The sequence below is a fragment of the Scyliorhinus canicula genome, chromosome 9 (genome assembly GCF_902713615.1).
Source record: "Scyliorhinus canicula chromosome 9, sScyCan1.1, whole genome shotgun sequence".
Lineage (NCBI taxonomy): Eukaryota > Metazoa > Chordata > Chondrichthyes > Carcharhiniformes > Scyliorhinidae > Scyliorhinus > Scyliorhinus canicula.
In genome coordinates this window covers 67,503,884-67,527,271 of record NC_052154.1, presented here as the reverse complement: position 1 = coordinate 67,527,271, position 23,388 = coordinate 67,503,884, and the positions used below count along the sequence as shown (strand labels likewise).

Sequence of the window (23,388 nt, the reverse complement as noted above, 5' to 3'; positions counted from 1 at the left end):
TTTGGAGAATTCTGTATACCCAGTGTGATGGGCATGAGGACTAAACATTTGTGGACGGGTTTCAAGCCAACAAGGCTAAGGGAAAGAAATTTATGCTGTCTGGATCTTATTTGCCTCCTGGTTTCTACTCTTACCATCTATTTCGGACTAGAACTGCAGGTGGGGACAAGTATAAATGGGTGACAGAATCCAGTGGCATGCGGCAGAAGGGAGTGGGTAAGACAATGTACAGGGTCTGGGAGGTACAGAGGTTTAGTCTTTGGGCATTTCTTCTTCACTCAAATCATAGGATGTCAAACCCGAGATGTGACAGCCCAAGAAGAGAGTGAGCAGATGGGATACTGCCTACTCAGAGGCAAGTATTACCTAGAATACTGATTTTGGTTGTAAAAGTACATTAAAGCACTGGAAAGTTTTTAATCAGCTTGTAATTTTGGGAAATATTGATTTTATTTTTACTTCTGATTGTGATTTGTTCTTTTATATAATAGAGTGGATAATCAAAAGCCGGGCTGGATTAGATGTTTGCCAGTGAAATTTTGTTCAGGGCAGTATGATTAGTTCAGTCACCAAGAATAAAAATCAGAAATAGGGTTTGGGACTTGCTTAGTTCCTGAATCTGATCAATTAAAATCAGTTTGAATATGCAGTGGGATCTAGTATCTAAATGCTTGTAATTAATTGATTATAGTTGATCTGATTCATTGGAAGGACTCTGATATGATGACATATGGAATACATTTGCACAGATAAAAGATAATTTCATGTTGTAGATATGATGAGTTGAACAACATCTGAAGATGATGACATACTGATTTAATTTTCATGACTTTTTAAGTAATTGTAATAATTTTTTTCAAATTGTTTTTATATATTTTACTCAATTTTATGTTTTTCCCAACTTTTTAAACAAGATGACACCTTAATTGAGTTTTATTTTCTGTCTACAGTTTGAACTTCTTACCTCATTGAAGTCACTGCATAAACATGTGGAAAGTAATCAGCTGCCACCAGAATTTGATGGAACTTTCCCTTACTGTCATAGTAACTGGATGTGTTTTCGTATGGTGAGTGATAGGTGAATAGGAGCATACACTGCAAGTTTGACCCATAACAGCTGGATTTGATCACCAAATTTAAGAGGACAAAATATAATGACTAAACTGAAAAGCAACCAAGACATAAATGAAAATTTTTGCTTGCGTTTTGTTATTGTTTATTAGGTACTGTTTTGTATAATTAGACAGCAAGGGTAGAAATTTATCTTGGGCAGTGGCTCAAAAGAGTGATTTCAGTTTGATTACATGTTACACTCAGTAACCAGGTTTTTCCACACGTTCATGATGGGCGAGTTTGGTGACAAGAACAAAATATATCGCAGTAAAGCCAGAGTTGCATTTCACATTGATGTAAAAGCAGGAAGCCATTGTACCCTTCCCCTGTCAGTGGCAGACCATATTTGATTTTATTTATTTCGTTTTTGTCATGGGTACCAAGGCACAGTAAAAAGTATTGTTCTACTTACAGTCCAAGAAGATCGCTCCATACATGAAAACTTAGAACATACTATAAATAAGTTCTAAAAGATGTAGGAAGAGGATCGGTAGGGGAAAGCTCGCAGTGTCGCCACGCTTTGGCACCACCTTGGGGAAACTTTTAATATATTTTAAATCCAGCCGCAGCCTGTTTTTTTTTTTCTGTTGTTTTTTACCGCCATTTTAATGCCTGGAACCGCCGTGGAATAAATTAGCATATAATTATTGGGCCCATATACCAGAATCATAATCTTGCATCAATAAATGTGTTCATGGCGGCATGATGTCAGAATAGCATGATGCACGACTGCCCACAGGTGATGTGCACCTGCCGAGCAGTACTCTGAGGGTGCACTGAGGTGAGCACAGTGGTCGGCGGAATGGTCATGCTAGGCGTGTGCCAAGGTGAAGATAGAACATAGAACAGTACAGCACAGAACAGGCCCTTTGGCCCTCAATGTTGTGCCGAGCCATGATCACCCTACTCAAACCCACGTATCCACCCTATACCCGTAACCCAACAACCCCCCCCCCCCCCCCCCCCTAACCTTACTTTTATTAGGACACTACGGGCAATTTAGCATGGCCAATCCACCTAACCCGCACATCTTTGGACTGTGGGAGGAAACCGGAGCACCCGGAGGAAACCCACGCACACAGGGGGAGGACGTGCAGACTCCACACAGACAGTGACCCAGCCGGGAATCGAACCTGGGACCCTGGAGCTGTGAAGCATTTATGCTAACCACCATGCTACCCTGCTGCCCCTAAGTTCCAAGTTTGCTCACTGTTCACTGGGGCAGCCTTTAAAAATTATCTCTTTTGGCTCAGTTATCAGTCTGCCTCTGCCATTTTTTTATCTGCGCTATCTCTCTCGTGGCTGCCTGCTTTCTCAGCTGGTGAGCCAGTAGGTCGCCAGCCTTTTCTCCGTGCTCGTAGAAGCTCCTCGTGTCTGGCGGAGTGGATGCACTATTTTCCTGGTGGCTACCAAGGTAAAGTCGATTTGTAGCTTTTTCCTCTCCGCCAGAAGCTCTGCGATTGGTGCCTTGGAGTACTTTCTGTCGACCTCCAGGATGGAGTCAATCAGTTGTTGCCTGGCCGTCCTCTCTTCCCTGTCTTTGTGAGCCTTATGAACTATAATTTCTCCCCTGATCGCAGCCTTCAGTGCCTCCCAGAACGTGGAAGGTGAGACATTCCCGTTCTGGTTGTTAGTAATGTACTCTCCTGTGATGTTTCCTGGCAGAACACTTTGTTGGCCAAGAGGTCTGCGTTCAGCCTCGCATCCATCCATGTAGTGTGGAGCATGGTCGAAGATAACTATCGTGGAGTATTCCGCTCTTACTATTCCTGGGAACACATATTTCCTCAATGCAAAGAAGTCGATCCAGGTGTATACCTTGTGGACCGGTGAGAAAAATGAGAATTCCCTCTCATTGGGGTGCAGGAACCGCCATGAATCCACCGTCCCCATCTACTCTATGAATGTTCCCAGCTCCCTAGCCATTCTTGTCGTCTTTTCCCGTTTTGGGGTTTAATCGGTCAGTCAGCAGGTCTTCTACACAGTTAAAGTCGTGTCTCTCCTCCCCCCCCCCCCATATGATCAATTGGTGCGTGTCAATGTCGGGGATTTCCGCCATGGTCTTTTTTATAAAGTCTGTGTCGTCCCAGTTGGGAGTGTACACATTTACAAGTACTACCGGTGCCTCGCGCAGGACACCGTAAACCATGCTGTACCGTCCTCCTTGGTCTGTAACCGTCCTTGTCTCTGTGAACTTCGTCTTCTTGCTGATCAGTATGGTTACTCCCCTACCCCTTGACCCGTAACATTAATAGTACGTCAGTCCCACCCAGCCCTTTCTTACCAGCAGTCGGTTCTTCTCCCTCAGGTGTGTCTCCTGCAGGAAGATTATGTCAGCCTTCAGGCTTCTTAAGTGGACGAAGACTCTGGACCTTATCACTCGGCCATTGAGTCCCCTGACATTCCAAGTGATAATCCTGGTGAGGAGTTTCTGTCCCCTCGTTCCTGCGGGATCAACCATACTTACCCGGTGGAGGTGCCCCTGCACTCCAGGGTTTCCCTGTGTTAGGCAGGCGTCCAAAATGGCCACAGTCGCCATTCTCACCATCAGGCTGGGCCCCTGCGTTCTGGGCTTTCCCTTTGTTCAGGAGGCACCTATCATGGCTGCCAACTGTGGGCGTGCCCCTGCATTCCGGGGTTTCCCTTTGTTTAGGGACCCTCCAAAGCGGCTGCTTGCGGCATCATCTTGTTTCCTTAGCCTGCTCCCTGCCTGCGAAAACCAATCCGAGTGCCAACTCTTTTTTTTTCTCCCGTCCTGTTTCCTACATATTCCATATTCCCTGTTCCTCCCTCTCCCCTCGCTCTTCTTCTCCCCCCCCCCCCCCCGGGCCAGGCGCTTCCTCCGTGACCCCAATTACTGCCTGTCTTCCCGCTAGTACATTGGCTCCCCTTGCAGGGCTGGTCTAGCCCTGTGCCCGCCGACTGCCTGTTTTTTCTGCCTGCCCCCTCAGCTGTGTTTCATTGCTATCTCCTCGCTCTGTCCTGTGACCGGTCTTTCTGATCAGAACGAGGCAGCACAGTCCAACGCAAACGTATAACATTGTCCAGGAGTCTTGTTTCTGTTTCTTTCAGCAGTCTTCCTCCGACCCACCTTACCTGTCTCATCGCTGCCTTACCTGTCCTTTGTCCAGGTCGTTTGTCCGTACAAAGTCGTTTGCCTCCGCCAGGGTATTGAAATAGTACTTCTTGCGTGACCCAGAGTCTGGCTGGAAGTAACATGCCAAATCACACTGCTTTTATAAAGCACTGATTTTGCCTGATTAAACTTGAGCCTTTTTTTTTTTTGCCAGGCCTGCCCCAATGTCCTGATAGATAACAAATTCTATGTCCTTTCCATGTGCTTGCTTTCGTCTGTCAACCCACCGCAGGAACCTCTCACGATCCTGGTATCGGTGCAGCTTTAGTCTGAGTGACCTGTGTGCCCTGTCGTGTTCCGGGGGGGGGGGGGGGGGGGGGGGGGGTTGGGGAAGCTGTCCCTTCCAACTAAGTTGCCCCTTCCAACTAAGTTGCCCAATATTCAATATATATCTAGGCGATATATTCTGTCGGGTCTCTGCCCTCTATGCCTTTCGGCAGGCACACGATCCACACGTTCTGCGTCGGGACCTGTTTTACTGGTCCGTGACCTTCAAGATCCCCATGGCCACCACCAGAGCGACGATCCTGTCACTCTAGTTTGTTGAGACTCTCTCAAGGTCTTGAATCACCCTCTCCTGCGTCTCCACTTTCATTCCCAGTACGTTGATCGTCCTTTGTAGGGAGACGATCATCTCTGTCACCGCCACCTGAATCTCGATTCTAATCGCCTCATTCATGGCAGCCAGCTCCTTCTTGAGGAACGTCCTCCATATGTCTCGTGGTGAAGGGGAGGCTGATGTTTGGGTCGACGGTGTCTCCCTCTCTTAAGCGACCGGGGCCTCTTTGCCTCGGGGGTCCGCCGATTCGTCCGTTCATTTCTCGTGGCCCTTTCTGCCACTTCTGCCATCTCTTTGACCTCTTATAGAATTGACAATTTACAGTACAAAAGGAGGCCATTCAGCCCACTAGACTTGAGCCCCACGCCTCCACCCTATCCCCATAACCCAGTAACCCCACCTAACCTTTTTGGACACGAATGGCCAGTCCACCTAACCTGCACATCTTTGGACTGCGGGAGGAAACTGGAGCACACAGAGGAAAACCGCGCACACATGGGGAGAACATGCAGCCTCCACACAGACAGTGACCCAAGCCGGGAATCGAACCTGGGACCCTGGATCTGTGAAGCAACGGTGCTAACCACTATGCTACCATGCTGCTCACGTTTGCTGCCATTTTTCCCTTTTGTTTTTTTTCTTCAGTTGGGGTTGTTTTATTGTTAATTCTTCAGGCAAAATTCGTCTAAAAGTGCCTCTTTTGTTCTGGTTGGGAGGAGAGCTACCTGATGTGCGTCCGCTCAGCACATCATTGGAAGTCATCAGATGATACAGTTGGATAAAGATTTGTTGGAGATTTGGGCAGAGAAATGGTAGATGGAGTTTAATCCAGACAAATGCGAAGTAATGCATTTTGGAAGGTCTAACACAGGTGGGAATTAACAGTAAATGGCAGAACCCTTCGAAGTATTGACAGGCAGAGAGATCTGGATGTACAGGTCCACAGATCACTGAAATTCGCAACGTGGGTGGATAAGGTAGCCAAGAAGGCATATGACAGGATTGCCTTCATTGGACAGGGCATTGAGTATACAAATTGGCAAGTCATGCTGCAGCTGTGCAGAACCTTAGTTAGGCCACATTTGGAATATTGCTTCTCAATCTAGTTGCCACACTACCAGAAGGACGTGGTGGCTTTGGAGAGGGTACAGAAGAGGTTTACCAGGATGTTGTCTGGTTTGGAGGGGAGAGGTCAAGTGGAATATTCCAAGTCTGCCAGACCCCACCTCCCATGAAGGACCCATCTTAGCACCAGGTGGCAGTTGTTGGGAGGGTACTCAACATGTTGCCACTCCTTGGATTGCACGCCACCAGGTCCATTCTCCTCAATACTATCACCAATTTATGCCAGCGAGATTCTCCGGTTTGGGGAGGGGGTTTGGAAAGAGCGGGGAGCACCCACCTGGCATGTGAATGGTGTGTCCTGCCTGCCATTGAAATGCAAAATAACTCTAATGAGCTATTTGCATGGTCCAGTCGTGGTGGGAAGCCCAGCTGGGACGTCTGGAAACCTGCTATGACCAACGGGGCAGGCAGAGAGAATTGTGACTTGTTTGCCATCTGACATGAACCCCGATTTTTGCTTCATCGTGGGATTCTCAGGCCTATTAGGAATCCCACTTCCAGCGGGCAGACCAAGAGAATCCCTCCTTAGTGTTTTATAATAGTGGCTTTCAAACATTTCCGAGTGAAGAATTTTCTCAGCGCCAGGGGCCCAGGTACTGATGTAGACCTTGGATGCCCCAATGTGACTTCCAAAATACTTTTGTCAACTACTCGAGGTAAAACATTGCTACCATTGTTTAAAATACATCACTTACAGCACTGTCCTCTTCTCCCCAAAGCCATTCCCCCTTTTTGGTGAATAGCTTATTGTTCATTACAGGTTAATTAATCTGAAGAGCATATTCCACCTGGAAAAAACACATTCTCTGTGAACTGTTGATTTCTCAATTAAGTATGTAAAATTAATATCAATGACAAAGTGTGGTAAATGTTTATAAAAATAATATTCAGCAATTTGGAACTAGATTATGGTACAGACCATTTATTCCTTTTCCCTCTTCTATATGACCTAAAATGCATTTAGTCTCTCCTTTAGCCATAATATTATCAGATTGAAATAATGTGCATTTTAAATTCTATTCAACCGATTTCCTTGTTCCAACAGAAACTGGAACAGCTTATGCAGGGGTGCAAAGCTGCAAAGAGTTTCCTCCAGAGCAACATAGACAGCCTGAAATCAAGCAAACTACCAGAAACATCTGAGGTAACTGTTAAACTGTTTTGTGAGGAAACATGTTACGTTTTAAAAATTATTTTACAGGATGTGGGTGTCACTGGTTAGATCATTATTTGTTGCCCATCCTTAATTGTCCTTTAAACAGTGGTGGTGATCCAATTTCTTGAATCACTGTAGTTCATGTGTTAAAATTCCACCCACAGAGCTGCTAAGAATAAAATTTCATGATTTTGACCCAGTGAAGGAATGGAACTATAGTTCCAAATCGGCTCAGAGGGGAACATGAAGGGGTTGATGTTCTCATGCACCTGCTGCTCTTGTCCTTCTCGGTACTCGAAGTCATAATTTGGAAGATGCTGTTGAAGGTGAATTTGCAGTGTAGCTTGAGTTTGGTAAATATTGCTGCCACGATGCTTCAGAGGTGGGGAACGTAAGTGTTTAAAATGGTAGATGGGGTGCCAACCAATTGGGCTGCATTGTCCAGGATGGTATTGAGCTTCTTGAATGTTGTTGGAGCTGTACTCATCCATGCAATTGGAAAGTATTCCACCACACTCCTGACTTGTGTCTTGTAGATGATGGGAAGGCTTTGGAGAGTCAGGAGGTGGGTTACTTGCCACAAAATTCCCAATCTCTGACCTGCTCTTGTATCCACATTAATTACATGGCTGGTCATGTTCATTTTATGGTCAATGGTAACCCCCAGGATATTGTTAGTGGGGATTCAGTGATGATAGCACCATTGAATGTCAAGGATAGACAGTTGGATTGCATCTTGTGGGGATGATTCTTTCCCAGCACTAGTGTGGAGCGAATGTTACCTGTCAGTTATCAGCACAAACCTGAAAGTTCTCCAGGTCTCGAGGTGCAATCTCACCAAGGCTGTATACAATTATAGCAATACTGCTTTACTCCTGTACTCACATCCTCTTATAATAAAGGCCAACATACCATTTACCTTCTTAGTTCCTGGCTGCACCTGTATGTTAGCTTTTAGTGATTGGACATCAATACTTTCCAAACTCTCACCATTTAAGAAGTACTCCGCATTTCTGTTTTGCCTACCAAAGTGGATGATGTTACACTTTTCCACGCTATTACATTTTTTTTACATTGTATTCCATCTCCCATGCTCTTGTCCATTCATTTATTCTGTTTAAATCCCTTTGAAGCCTTTTTGCATCCACCTCACAACTCTGATTCCCATCTAGCGTCATCAGTAAACTTGGGAATATTGCATTTGGTCCCCACATCCAAGTTATTGATACAGATTGTAAATACCTAAGGCCCATGCACTGACCCTTGCAACCTCCTAACCTCAGATTTGACCTGTTTATTCCTACTCTGTTTTCTGTGCTAACCAGTTCTCAATCCTTGCCAGTATATTACTCCTAATCCATACACTATTATCTTTCTCACTAATCTCCCATATGGGATCTTATCAAAAGCCTTCTGATCATCCAACTATACCACCTCTACCAGTTCTCCTTATCTATTCTGCTGGTTGCATCCACAATAAATTCTAACAGGTTTGTCAAATATGATTTTCCTTTCATATATCCATGTTTGCTCTGCCCAATCCTGCCATTATTTTCTAATTGTCCAGTTATCAAGCATTTCCCTTACTACTAATGTCAGGCTAACAGGCCTGTGGTTTGCCATTTTCTCTCCCTCTCCATGTACAGATCATAATATCTCGACAGTGCAGAAGGAGACCATTCAGCCCATTGGGTCTGCACCGACAACTCTGCTTGAGCCCACTCTCCCACCCTACCCCAGTAACTTCAGAACCCCACCTAACATTTTGGACACTAAGGGACAATTTAGCATGGCCAATCTACCTAACCTGCACATTTTTGGATGAACGAGCCCCCAACACCCATCACCAGACCTGCCCGACCACATAAAACACCATGAGGTCCTGCTCTTTTTTGCAAAAACTGCTCAATATTCCAGGATCATTTTGGAATACAAAGATTACTCCTGGGCTTCTGCTTGGTAAGGTGGTGATGATTGTGGCTTTTAAAACAAAATTGGATAATTTATTGAAGAGAGAAGGATGGCTGAGTGGGACTAACCGTAATGTGTGCCGAGAGACAACATGAACATGGGGCTGAATGACCTCCCTCTGTGCTGTAACAATTCTGTGATTCTTTGACATTTACAATGATCATATTCTGGCCTCTGGAGCATCCCAATTTTAATCACTGCACTGCTGACCTTGCCTTCAGCTGCTTGGGTCCTCAGGTCTGTAATTCCCTCCCTGAACCGCTATTTCTTCCTTTAACATGCGCGTTCAAACCTGCCTGTTTGACCAAATTTTCTTTACCATCTGTTCTTGTGTCGCTCTATATGGCTCAGTATTGAATTTTGGAATGTGCCCGAGATGTGTCTTGAATCCTTTTATTATGTTAAATATGTTTTCCTGTTATTACACAGTGAGTTGTGATCATAGATCCCCCGCAGTGCAGAAGGCGGCCATTCGGCCCATTGGGTCTGTACAGACCCTCCGAAGGAGCACTCCTATGTAGGCCCACTCCCCACCCTATCTCTGTAACTCTACCTACCCTGCACATCCCCGGACGTTAAGGAACAATTTGGAATGCTTTGTCTGAAAAGGCGGAGGAAATGGATTACTTTCAACAAGGAGTTGGCTACACAGTCAGAGCCTGAGAATGGGAATCACCAAGTAGACCTTGCACAACAAGATGGGCTGAATAGCCTCATGCTCTTCAGATTCCTAATAATATATTGCCTCAGTTGAGGGAAAACATTTTGGCATCAGGAATGATTATTGACCGAGTATGGCATCAAGGAGCCCTAGCTAAACTGGAGCCAATGCGAACCCCACCACCTGGAGGTTCCCCTCCAAGTCGCTCACCACCCTGACTTGGAAATATATAGCCGTTCCTTCACTATCGCGGGGACAAAATCCTGGAACTCTCTCCCTAACAACACCTATACCTGAAGGAAGGGCAAGTAGAAATGGGCAATAAATGCTAGCCCAACCAGCGATGCACACATCCCAAAAATGAAAAAAAAAAAGACATCTGAAAAGAAATCAGGGGGTCTCTTACCCACAACACCCCTCTCTCCGTGCCCTCAGTGATCCTCGACCTTCTTAGCCTTACATGATCTGACGTTGCACCTAGGTGGGTGCCCAGAATGCACATCAGAAGTTGGGGCAGCCTGCTGCCTACCGCATACTGTGGCCTGTGCTCCTGGTGGGCATCCTCTAGGGGCTCTGGTGGCACATGCCCCACCATGCCACCCTGTTCCCAGTGCTGACTCTGAGGCGTGCCATTGTTAGGAGGGTGGGTCTTTTGGAAACTGGTGGTTTCCATCGCCACTCCATAGGGTGGCTGCGGGTTGGCACCCAGCACCCCCTCCTCCCAGTTGGTGCCCATAAGGCTCTGGGGTTCACCTCAGGACCGAGGGTTGCTGGATCGAGCCCCGGCTGCCCCTGCGTCATCTGGCTTGTCAGACCTGGCGGCTCCCCAACATCTGCAGCATGGTGTTGACGCCTTCTGCGATTCTCCTCAGTTACTGGGACATGCTCTGGAGCGTCCTGGCAATGCCTATCTGAAACTGGGACATGCTCCGCAGAGCCTCATCAAGGTCCATCTGGGACACCTCTCCCAGTGACTGAAACATGCCGTCAAGGCACTCAGCCATGATCGTCTCTGACTGAGCCATGCCTTGGACACCTCTACTCATGCTGCCAATGTTGTCCACCAGGATCTTCACTGCGGTCGCCACCCTAGCAGTGTTGGCCTCTGTGCCACCCATTGCTGGTGCTATCTCCTGCGTCCATAGCTCTGAGACTCCTCCGATCGGCTATGGACTGCTGGAGTGTCTCTAAATCCATGGGCCTCACCCTATCGACTGCATCATAGAATTTACAGTGCAGAAGGAGGCCATTCGGCCCATCAAGTCGGCACCAGCTCTTGGAAAGAGAACCCTACCCAAGGTCCACACCTCCACCTTATCCCCATAACCCAGTAACCCCACCCAACACTAAGGGCAATTTTCGATACTAAGGGCAATTTAGTATAGCCAATCCACCTGACCACATCTTTGAACTGTGGGAGGAAACAGGAGCACCCGGAGGAAACCCACGCATACACTGGGAGAATGTGCAGACTCCGCACAGACAGTGACCCGAGCCGGGAATCAAATCTGGGACCCTGAAGCTGTAAAGCAATTGTGCGAACCACAATGCTACTGTGCTGTCCCTCAGCTCCGGGTAAACCTGGTTCAGAGGCTCAGCATCTGACTGGGACCCAGCTGGGTCCTGGAATCCAGCAGACTTTCCACTGCTGTCTCGCCTGGACGTTCCTGCCTCCAACTCGTGTGCTTCCGCAATTGTGTCGTGCTCAGCAAAATGTGCCAGAAGTCTGTCCACTCCTGTAACCTACTAAGGTGTGTGTCCCTACGCAGGTGGACAGTGGGGATGATTGCTGTGCCATAATTATGATGGTTTCCTTGGAACTCCCTTCCGAGGTGTTCTCGTGGCCAGGGGGATGGCCCTGCATTTTCAGATGAGGCTCCTGCGGGAGAATGGACATGTTGTCAGTGGGAGGATGGACCTCCTTACGGCACTGGGTTCTGAGCCCCTTGGGGGAACAGAGCATCCCTTCTGATTTCGATCGCATCCAACAGTCTGGCCAGGCTGCCATTTCCCAAATCGTGGGGCTGATCTCCTTGGCATGGCTGCGAGTTGTGTGGGTTGACTGTGGAGGACCTTATTAACAGGGGCTGGTGAGACGGTCCCGGTCAATCAGCTGGCGAGACAGTCATTTGCGGCGTGAAGCCTGTGAGGCCTCGTTAAGTGTTCCAGTTGACGTTTTATGGCGGTGACGGACTTGCTGGGCCAAGCAGTTTGCAGCAGTTTCCGCTCACAACCACACTGAGAAACATGTCCATTAAATCGCGCCCTTGGTGTTAAGCACCCTCCAGGTATTTGCTTTTGCCGCCAAATCACAGGGCAGTGTTGCTTCCATTTTCCAGCTGCTGCCAAGCAAGGCAAGTGAACTGTGAAGTTGAATAGTTTTCTTAAAAGTAAGAGAAGGCCAGAGGCACAAATGGGTTGTTTACGAGGTTACAAATGATCAAGATGAATGTGCAGCCAAGGTTGTTGCTCCTGTTCTGATCCATACCGCTCTTCATCCCCAAGATCTTTTTCCAAGGGATAAGACAAAATGATCATGTTTCTATTGGGGAGGGGAAAAAACCCAAGAATCCCCAAGTCTACATTCTAATGAGGTGAATCATGGGCGGCCGGGCCCTTCCGAACCTGCAATACTACTACTGGGCAGCCACAGCCGAAAGGGTGAGCGTATGGATAGGGGAACCAAACACGGAATGCGTGAGGCTGGATGAGTTGGCCTGCAAGGCAATGGCCCTCCGAGCTCTTGCCACTTGAGAATATGGAACCAAATGAGGCAACATTTTGGTTCAACCAAGATGTCATCCATGGCCCCTACCTGCGGCAACCTGAAATTCCGACCAGCCATGCCAGACGCCACCTTTAAGAAGTGGAAATAGGACGGGGGGACGCTAGCGGCCAGGGACTTTTACATGGGGAACCATCGCGACCCTAAACCAACTAACGGAAGAACTGGAACTGCCGAAAGGACAGGCGCTCCGGCTCCTACAAATTGAAAACTTTCCCCGCAAGGAGACGACGAGGTACCCTAGGGCCCCGAAAGATACTTTACTGGAGGAACTACTGGGCATGGACAGTAGGGAGAAGGGGAACTGTGGGGTCATCTACGGACGACTGCTGGAAAGGGCAAGAACACCATTGGACGAAGCTAGGCAGAAATGGGAGGACAAACTCGGGACGGAAGTGGGTTGGGGACTCTGGAGTGAAGCACTAAGTAGAGCCAACTCCACTTCCTCCTGCGCAAGGCTAAGCCTCGTGCAGTTTAAATAATAATCTTTATTGGTGTCACATGTAGGCTTACATTAACACTGCAATGAAGTTGCTGTGTAAATCTCCTAGTCACCACACTCCTATGCCTGTTCAGGTACACTGAGGGAGAATTCAGAATGTCCAAATTACCTAACAACATGCATTTTGGGAGGAGGAAACCGCAGCGCCTGGAGGAAACCCACGCAGACACGGGAGAATGTGCCGACTCTGCACAGACAGTGACCCAAGCCGGAGTCAAACCTGGGACCTTGGCGCTGTGAAGCAACAGTGCTAACCACTGTGTTACCGTGTTGCCTGCTGTGCTACTGTGCTGCCCGCACAATGATACACAGAGCTCAAGTAACCAGAACCCGAATGAACAGGTTCTTCCTGGAGGTGGAGGATAGATCTGAATGGTGCTAGGGATGCCTGGCCAACCACGCCCACATGTTCTGGGCCTGCCAGACTTGTCGTGTTCTGGACAGCCTTTTTCGAGGCGCTGTTCATGGTGAGGGTGGAGCCGTGTCCGAGAATGGCAGTCTTTGGGGTTTCGGACCAGCCAGCGTTACATATGGGGAAGAGGGCCGATGCCCTGGCTTTTGCTTCATTAATCGCATGCTAGCGATCAGCAGCACCACCCACAGCTGCAGACTGGCTGGCCGACCTGTCGGAATTTCCACACCTGGAGAAGATCAAGTTCACCATCCGAGGGCTTCTACAAAGCATGGGGCTATTCATCAGCCTGTTCCAAGACCTGTTTGAAGCCAATAGTGATTTGGAAGAAAGAGGGGAGGGAGGGGTGACCAATGAGGGCAGACGAGCCCATAGAGCAGAGAGGAACAAGTTGGGGGGGGGGGGAAGGAACCTAGAGGAGTATCGAGGAGAGACAAAAAAAAGAGGAGACGCCAGAAAGCGGCATAGTACCCAACAAGTGACAACGTATGTAGCACAATGCCACCTCAACAGGTATAGGTTGGAAGACCCATGAACGAAGAAGGCATGCCAGACGACAAGAAGGGGAGGGGAATTGGGAAGAAAGGGGGAAGAGGGGAACAGGCGATATAGCTAAAACTAAGCACCTGCTGAAAAACAAGAAATTGTAAGTGATGAATGTTAACCGATGTATAAATTTTCTGTGCACGTTCACCGTTGCTCTGTATAAAAAGAAAAAAATGCAACAACTCTAAAGTAAATTCAAATGATTTGACATTTTATTGTCAAATTACCTTGCTGTAAAGTACACCGCTGAGATTCCATTTAAATAATCTTCCTTCCGTTAGGTCGTTAACTCTGTCATGTGAGAGTGCCTTTAAGAATTGGATGTTTAAGAAATGTACCTTTAAGAAATGTGGTTGATGTCTCGGGTGCTGATCTACTTGATCCTTAAGCGAGACAGGGATCCCCTGCAGTGTGGGTCATACAGGCCGATCTCACTCCCTGAATGTGGACGCCAAGTTGTTGGCAAAGATCTTAGCCACGAGGATAGAAGATTGTGTGCCGCAGGTTATCCATGAGGATCAAACGGGGTTTGTGAATGGGAGGCAGCTGAAACTTTACAAGGCGTATGCAGACCTGCTGGGCCCCCTGTTGGTTAGGACCTTCAACGAGGCGAGGGGGGGGGGGGGGGGCTTTGCCCCTGACGATGTCTCGGGCGTTGATCTTCTTGATCCTTAAGCGAGACAGGGATCCCCTGCAGTGTGGGTCATACAGGCCGATCTCACTCCCGAATGTGGATGCCAGGTTGTTGGCATAGATCTTCGCCACGAGGATAGAAGATTATGTGCCGCAGGTTATCCACGAGGATCAAACGGGGTTTGTGAAGGGCAGGCAGCTGAACACTAATATACGGAGCCTCTTGATGCCGGCGGTGGAAGGGGAGGCGGAGATAGTGGGGCGCTAGATGCGGAGAAGGCCTTTGATAGGGTCGAGTGGGGGTACTTGTGGGAGGTGCTGGAAAGGTTCTGGTTTGGGGAGGGGTTTGTCAGTTGGGTGAGGCTGTTGTATGAGGCCCCGATGGAGAGTGTGGCCACGAATAAGAGGAGGTCGGAGTATTTTTGATTATATCGAGGGACGAGGCAGGGGTGTCCCCTGTCCCCCCTACTTTTTGCGCTGGCAATTGAACCCCTGGCTATGGCGCTGAGGGAGTCGGGGGATTGGAGGGGACTGATCCAGGGTGGGGAGGAGCACCGAGTGTCGCTCTATGCGGATGACCTATTGTTGTATGTGGCGGACCCGGTGGTGGGAATGCCGGTGGTGATGGGGATTCTCTGGGAATTTGGGGATTTCTCAGGGTATAAGCTTAACTTTGGGAAAAGCGAGCTGTTTGTGGTACACCCGGGGGACCAGGAGGGGGGGGATTGGGAGGCTCCCACTGAAAAGGGCGGAGAGGAGCTTCAGGTACTTGGGAGTTCAGGTGGCCAGGAGTTGGGGGGCCTTGCATAAGCTAAACCCCACAAGGCTGGTGGAGCAAATGGAGGAGGAGTTTAAGAGGTGGGACATGCTGCCGCTGTCTTTGGCGGGTAGGGTGCAGTCAGTCAAGATGACGGTGCTCCCGAGGTTTCTGTTCTTGTTCCAGTGCCTCTCCATCCTTATCCCAAAGGCCTTTTTCAGGCGGGTTAACAGGAGCATTACGGGGTTTGTGTGGGCACAATGGACTCCAAGGGTGAGACGGGTGTTCTTGGAGCGGGGCAGGGATGGGGGGGAGGCTGGCGTTGCCCAACCTCTGTGGGTATTATTGGGCTGCCAACGCAGCGATGGTGCGTAAGTGGGTAATGGACGGGGAGGGGGCAGCATGGAAGAGGCTGGAGATGGCATCCTGTGTGGGTACGAGCCTGGAAGCGCTTGCAACGGCGCCGCTGCCACTCCCTCCGACGAGGTATACCACAAGCCCGGTGATGGCAGCTGCCCTCAGGATTTGGGGGCAATGGAGGCGGCACAGGGGGGAGGTCGGCCTCGATGGGGTCCCCGATACGGGGGAACCACCGGTTTGTTCCGGGGAGAATCAATGGCGGGTTCCTGAGTTGGCACAGGGCAGGTGTCAGGAGGCTGGGGGACCTGTTCATAGACGGGAAGTTTGCGAGCCTGGGTGAGCTGGAAAGGAAGTTCAGGCTCACCCCGGGGAAACACGTTTAGGTACATTCAAGTAAGGGCGTTTGTCAGGCGGAAGGTGGCGGGCTTCCCCCTGCTGCCGCCGCGTGGGGTCCAGGACAGGGTGCTCCCGGGGGTATGGGTTGAAGAGGGGAGGATCTCGGAAGTGTACCATGTGATGCAGGAGGTAGACGAGGCCTCGGTGGAGGAGCTGAAAGATAAATGGGAGCAGGAGCTGGGTGAGGAGATTGAGGAGGGGACGTGGGCGGATGCCCTAGAAAGGGTGAACTCCTCCTCTTCGTGTGCGAGGCTCAGCGTCATACAGTTTAATGTACTGCATAGGGCTCATATGACCGGGACAAGGATGAGCCGGTTTATTGTGACTTAGGACAGGTGTATTAGGTGCTCAGGGAGCCCAGCAAACCATGTCCACATGTTCTCGGCATGCCCAGCGCTGGGGGAATTTTGGAAGGGTGTAGCAAGGACGGTATCGAGGGTGGTAGGATCCAGGGTCAATCCAGGCTGGGGACTCGCAATATTTGGGGTTGCAGTGGAGCCGGGAGTGCAGGAGGCGAAAGAGGCCGGTGTTCTGGCCTTTGCGTCGCTAGTAGCCCGGCGGAGGATTCTTCTTCAGTGGAAGGATGCGAGGCCCCCAAGCGTGGAGACCTGGGTCAACGATATGGCGGGGTTTATTAAATTGGAGTGGGTGAAATTTTCCCTAAGGGGGTCAGTGCAGGGGTTTTTCAGGAGATGGCAACCATTCCTAGATCTCCTGGCAGAACGGTAGAAACAAAAGGTCAGCAGCAGCAGCAACCCGGGGTGGGGGGTGGGGAGAGGGGAGTTGTCTCTTTGTCTTTGCTTTTGTTTTGGGTTGAATATCTGTTTTTTGCCAACGACGGGCGTTAATTTATTGTTTCTCTTTTGTATTTACGGCCGGGGGGTGTGGTGAATGTAATATGATAATTCACACTATGTCTTTGTAAGTGCAGTAGCATTATCCGACCACTAGGGGGAGGAGCTCTGGGAATGCTCAGGAGCTTGTACAGGGCTCCACCTATGGCTCCGCCCACGGCTCCTCCCCCTCGTGCTGCTGTATGAATACCCTTGTCCAGAGTCAGCCTGCAGTTCACTGAGAGTTCATCAACGGGTAACAGGCTGGCTCTGTAGTAAGTCGATTAAAGCCTAGATTCATATCAGAAACACGTGTCTGGTGAATTGATGGTTCCATCAATTTAATCGACTTAAGAACAGTCAAGATCGATCATGGAATCAGACCTCAAGCCTGGACGCCTGGAACTCGACCCGCAGGATGCAGAGGCAAAAGACACCTTATCCCACTGGCTGCGGTGCTTCAAGGCCTACCTGGCAGAAGCGAGCACAGCCGAAACGACAGAGGAACAGAAGTTAAGTCTACTGCACGTGAGGGTGATCCACAGAATCTCTACGCAACTATACTCGGCCGGTTCATATACTGCAGCGCTAGCAGTACTTGATAAGATGTATGTAAGGCCCATTAACGAAGTTTATACACGCCATGTGTTCACGACTCGCCGCCAGCGGCCGACAGAATCACTCTCCGAATTTTTAAGGGGACTCAATAATTTGTCCAATGACTGTAATTATCAAGCGGTTACCACAGCTGAACATAGAGAACTTGCTGTATGCGATGTTTTTGTAGCGGGCCTCAGGTCTAATTATGTGCGCCAACGACTGCTGGAAAAGGGGGCTCAAGACTTCGAAATGACTGTGGAAGCTGCGACCACGATGGAGGTCTCCTTCTGCAGCCTTAACTCGTTCCCCGCGACCCAATCGTGGGCCCCCGACCAGCGACTCCCTCAGGCCTGTGCTACGCGGCCGCCCAGCCACTATGCTGCTCCAGCCAGCCATTTCTGCGACCAGAACCAGCACTGCCCGGCCCAAAATGCGACCTGAGCAGCTGCGGGCAGAAAGGCCATTACGCAAGAGTGCCTTGCTAAAAGGGCCCCAGCTTCCAACTCCCCAGCGGCACAAAGTAATCGCTCCCTTCACCCGCAGGACCGCGGGGCCCGAAACGCTGCGGCCTATGCCCCGACTCTGCCCCCTCCAGCTACGTGCGATCCATGGGGGCCGCCATCTTGGCACACATCCACCACGCGGCCGGCCACGTGCAACTCATGGGGGTCGCCATCTTGGACGCCATCTTCCTCGTCGCCCGCCACGTGCGATCCACGGTCCCGACCTGCATCTCCGCGGACGGACAACTCATCGGAAGAATACGACTATGAACTCAGAGGGCAGTCATCATGGGGCCACTCCAGCACACCTGATCGAGCCGCCAACTACCTGCAACTCAGCGCAGGCACTCTGGACCAATCATGCCCGAAGCATCTGTGAAATTCGATGGCAGAGTTCCAAATCAACAAGAACAAAACGCCATGCCTCTGCGACTCCGGGAGCACTGAGACCTTCATACATCCAGACCTGGTAAGACGCTGTTCGCTCCCCGTTTTCCCCGTGCAGCAAACTATCTTGCTCACTTCAGGCTCCCATTCGGTCCAGATCCAGGGGCGCACCGCTGCGACACTCACAATCCGAGGCGCTAGCTACTCAAAATTCAAACTCTACGTTTTGCCCGACCTTTGTTCGCCACTCTTGTTAGGCCTAGATTTTCAATGTAACCTCAAGAGCCTCACCCTCCGCTTCGGCGGGCACCTGCCCCCACTCACTATCTGCAGCCTCGCTACGCTGCGAATCCTCCCCTCCTCCCCCCCCCTTTCTTCGCCAATCTCACAAAGGACTGTAAACCCATAGCCACTCGTAGCAGGCGGTATAGCCTGCAGGATAGGGTATTTATCAGAGTAGAGGTCCGAAGGCTTCTCAGTGAGGGGATCATAGAGGCCAGTAATAGTCTCTGGAGAGCTCAGGTGGTGGTCGTTAAGACTGGGGAAAAATTCTGCATTGTTGTCGACTATTGTCAGACCATTTACGCTCCTCGACGCGTATCCCCTCCCCAGGATTGCAGACATGGTAAACCAGATCGCCCAGTACCGGCTCTTTTCCACGGTGGATCTGAAGTCTGCATACCACCAGCTCCCAATCCGCCCGGAGGACCGCCACTACACGGCATTCAAGGCCGATGGCCGCCTCTTCCATTTCCTCCAGGTCCCTTTCGGTGTCACTAATGGGGTCTCAGTGTTCCAACGAGCAATGGACCGAATGGTGGACCAGTACGGGCTGCGGGCCACGTTTCCGTACTTGGACAATGTCACCATCTGCGGCTATGACCAGCTGGACCACGACGCCAACCTCCACCGTTTTCTCCAGACGGCACAGAAACTGAATCTCACGTATAACAAGGAGAAATGCGTTTTCTGCACAACCAGACTAGCCATCCTCGGCTATGTCGTGGAAAACGGAGTCCTGGGCCCAGACCCGGACCTTATGCGCCTCCTCTTAGAACTCCCCCTCCCCCATTGCCCCAAGGCCCTCAAACGGTGCTTGGGTTTCTTTTCCCACTACGCCCAGTGGGTCCCTCAATAGGCGGACAAAGCCCGCCCACTCTTTAGGGCCACACGATTTCCCCTGTTAGCCGAGGCACGCCAGGCCTTCGACGGCATCAAGGAGGACATCGCCAAAGCGGTCATGCGGGCGGTGGATGAATCCACTCCATTTCAGGTAGAGAGCAACGCCTCAGAGGGAGCTCTTGCAGCCACTTTAAATCAGGCAGGGAGACCAGTCGCATTTTTCTCCCGTACCCTCTCCGCTTCAGAACTCCGACACTCCTCAGTCGAGAAAGAAGCACGAGCCATTGTGGAGGCTATCCGTTACTGGAGGCACTACCTCGCAGGTAGGAGGTTCACCCTCATCACTGAACAAAGGTCGGTTGCCTTCATCTTCGACAACTCGCAAAGGGGCAAAATTAAAAACGACAAAATTCTGAGGTGGAGGATCGAACTCCACCTACAATTACGACATTAAGTATCGACCCGGGAAGCTCAACGAGCCTCCGGATGCCCTATCCCGTGGGACATGCACCAGCGCGCAGATTGACAGATTGAAAGTCATCCACAATGACCTCTGCCACCGGGTTAACCGGCTCGGCCACTACATCAGGGCCCGAAACCTGCCTTTCTCCAACGAGGAGGTAAAAGCGGTCACCAGGGACTGCCCGATCTGTGCGGCATGCAAACCGCACTTCTATAGACCAGACAGGGCCCACCTGGTCAAGACTTCTTGGCCCTTTGAACGCCTCGCGATTGATTTCAAAGGGCCACTCCCCTCAACTAACAAGAACGTTTACTTTTAAAACGTTGCAGACGAGTTCTCCCGTTTCCCATTCGCTATCCCGTGCCCCGACATGACCTCCCACACAGCCATTAGGGCCCTGCATAGCATCTTCACCCTGTTTGGTTTCCCCAGCTACGTACACAGCGACCGGGGTTCGTCCTTCATGAGCGACGAGCTGCGTCAGTACCTGCCCGACAAGGGCATTGCCTCGAGCAGGACTACCAGCTACAACCCCAGGAGGAACGGGCAGTTAGAGAGGGAGAACGCGACGGTCTGGAAGACCGTCCTACTGACCTTCCGGTGTAGAAAGCTCCAAATCTCCCAGTGTCAGGAAGTCCTCCCAGACGCGCTTCACGCGATTACCCTCATCACCGACCAGAGATCGGTTGCCTTTATGTTCGACAACTCGCAGTGGGGTAAAATCAAGAATCGCAATCTTGCATTGGAGGATTAAACTCTCCCCCTAATAATTATGATATTGTATATCGTCCTGGGAAGCTCAGCGAGCCCCAAGATGCCCTGTCCTGCAGCACATGCGCCAGCGCACAAGACGACCGACTACAGGCTATCCACAATGACCTCTGCCACCGGTGGGTCACCCGGCTCGCCCACTACATCAAGGCCCGCAACCTGCCCTTCTCCACCGAGGAGGTTAAAGCCGTCACCAGGAATTGCCCGATCTGCGCGGAGTGTAAACCGCACTTCTATAGACCAGAGAAGGCCCATCTGGTAAAGGCATCCTGGCCCTTTGAACGCCTGAGTATTGTTTTCAAAGGGCCCCTCCCTTCGAACAACCGGAACATCTACTTTCTCAATATTATTGATGAGTTCTCCCGTTTGCCATCCCATACCCTGATATGACCTCCCATACAGTCATCAGAACCCTGCAGTGTCTTCACCCTGTTTGGTTTCCCCAGCTACGTCCACAGTGACAGGGGTTCGTCCTTCATGAGTGACAAGCTGCGTCAGTATCTGCTCGACAAGGGCATTGCCTCGAGCAGGACTACCAGCTGCAACCCCAGGGGGAACGGGCAGGTAGAGAGGGAGAACGCGACGGTCTGGGAGACCGTCCTACTGACCCTCCGGTCTAGAAAGCTCCAAGTCTCCCAGTGGCAGGAAGTCCTCCCAGACGCGCTTCACGCTATTAGGTTGCTTTTGTGCACAGAGACCAATCAGACCCCTCACGAGAGGCTCTTCATTTTCTCCAGGGGCACTACCACGGGGGTCTCACTTCCGGCATGGCTGAGGACACAGGGCCCCGTACTTCTGAGGAAACATGTCAGGGCACACAAAACCGACCCCCTTGTTTAAAAGGTGAACCTGCTCAACTCCAACCCCCAGTACGCATTCGTCGAGTTTCTTGACGGCCGTCAGGACACGGTATCACTCCGGGACTTTGCACCCGCTGGATCAGCGCCCCCTCTACCCCCACAGAAGGACCTCTCACCCTACACCCCATGCTGCCGCTCCCTTGGGCTCCGGAGCCCGTGAGCTCACTCCACCAGTTCTACGCACCCACGCCGGCCAGCCCCCAGTCCCCGGTCGAACCAGGAGAGTATGAAGCTCGGATACAACCCTCCCTGGAGTCCGCCATCGTACCCCAGCACACAACACCCATCCAGCCACCGCAAAGGCTGCAACCCCGGTGCTCTGCAGATCACAGCGGACAATTCGACCACCAGACAGACTGACGTTGTAGACCACCACCCCCGCCGGACTTGATTTTTTTGCAGGGGGTGAATGAGGTGAATGTAATATGATAATTCACACTATGTCTTTGTAAGCGCAGTAGCGTTATCTGACCACTAGGGTGAGTAGCTCTGGGAATGCTCAGGAGCTTGTACAGGGCTCCATCCTTGGTTCCGCCCATGACTCCTCCCCCTAGTGCTGCTGTATAAATACCCTTGTCCAGAGTCAGCCTGCAGTTCACTGAGAGTTCATCAACGGGTATCAGGCTGGCTCTGTAGTAAGTCGATTAAAGCCTAGATTCATATCGGAAACACGTGTCTGGTGAATTTATGGTTCCATCGGGGGGTGGGGGGTTCTGTTTTCTTTTGTTCTTAGAATTTTCTGTTATTGTTTTCTTTTTGCGAAAATTTGAATAAAAATTATTTAAAAAGAAAAAAGAAATGTCACGGGGGGGGGGGGGAGCTGAGCTCACTTCTACTTTGTGGGAGTTTTAGTTTCAGTTTGAAGAAAGCTTGGTGTGGCTGTGAGCTGCATTGCTGGTGATCTCTGCCATGAAGGACTATCTCTTGATCCTTTGGTGAAATCGGAATTGTAAAAAGATCTCAGTATTGAATTTAAATCTAATGTGCTTCTGTTTGAAGTATTTGTTAAATCTTTTGGATGTGTAAAGGAATAGTTTGCAGGATTGGGTAGTGTTGTATTATTTTCGGGGTTATCTTTGAAGTAAGGGGTGTTAAGCGATCCAATGTTTATTTAAAAGGTTAATTTGAGTTCATGGAATAAACATTATTTTGTTTTAAAAACAACGTGTCCATAATTGTAATTCTGGGGAACAAGCTGTGTGCTTCAAAAGCAACAATCCATTAAAGGTGGGGGTTAGTTGAACTCCATGGTACATTTTGGAGTTCTGAAAACACCTCTCCCATAGCAACTCCCATTGACATAAGACATGAGAGCAGAATTAGGCCATTTGGCCCATCAGGTCTGCTCTGCCATTCAATCATTGCTGATATTTTCTCATCTTCATTCTCCTTCCTTCTCCCATAACCCCTGATCCCCTTATTAATCAAGAACCTATCTCTGTCTTAAAGACATTCAATGAGTTGGCCTCCACAGCCTTCTGCGGCAGAGAGTTCCACAGTTTCACCACCCTCTGGCTGAAGAAATTCCTTCTCATCACAGTTTTAAAGGATCTCCATTCAGTATGATGCTGTGCCCTCGGGCTAGTGGAAACATCTCCTCCCCATCCACGCTATCTAGGCCTGTCAGTATCCTGTAAGTTTCAATGAGATCCTCCCCTCATCCTTAACGCATACAGACCCAGAGTCCTCATTTGACAAGCTCTTCATTCCAGGGATCATTGTTGTCAAGACCCTCTG

At 50.1% G+C, this 23,388-nt stretch overlaps 1 protein-coding gene across 1 annotated transcript in view; it reads left to right on the top strand.

Moving 5' to 3' along the window:
• LOC119970889 overlaps positions 1–23,388 on the top strand; it is a gene marked incomplete at its 5' end in the record, with an annotated part of 434,610 nt that overhangs the window by 252,552 nt on the left and 158,670 nt on the right. Inside the window, 2 exon segments of the mRNA XM_038805997.1 lie at positions 951–1,067; positions 6,979–7,077. Of these exon segments, the coding sequence (XP_038661925.1) occupies positions 951–1,067; positions 6,979–7,077 (216 nt within the window).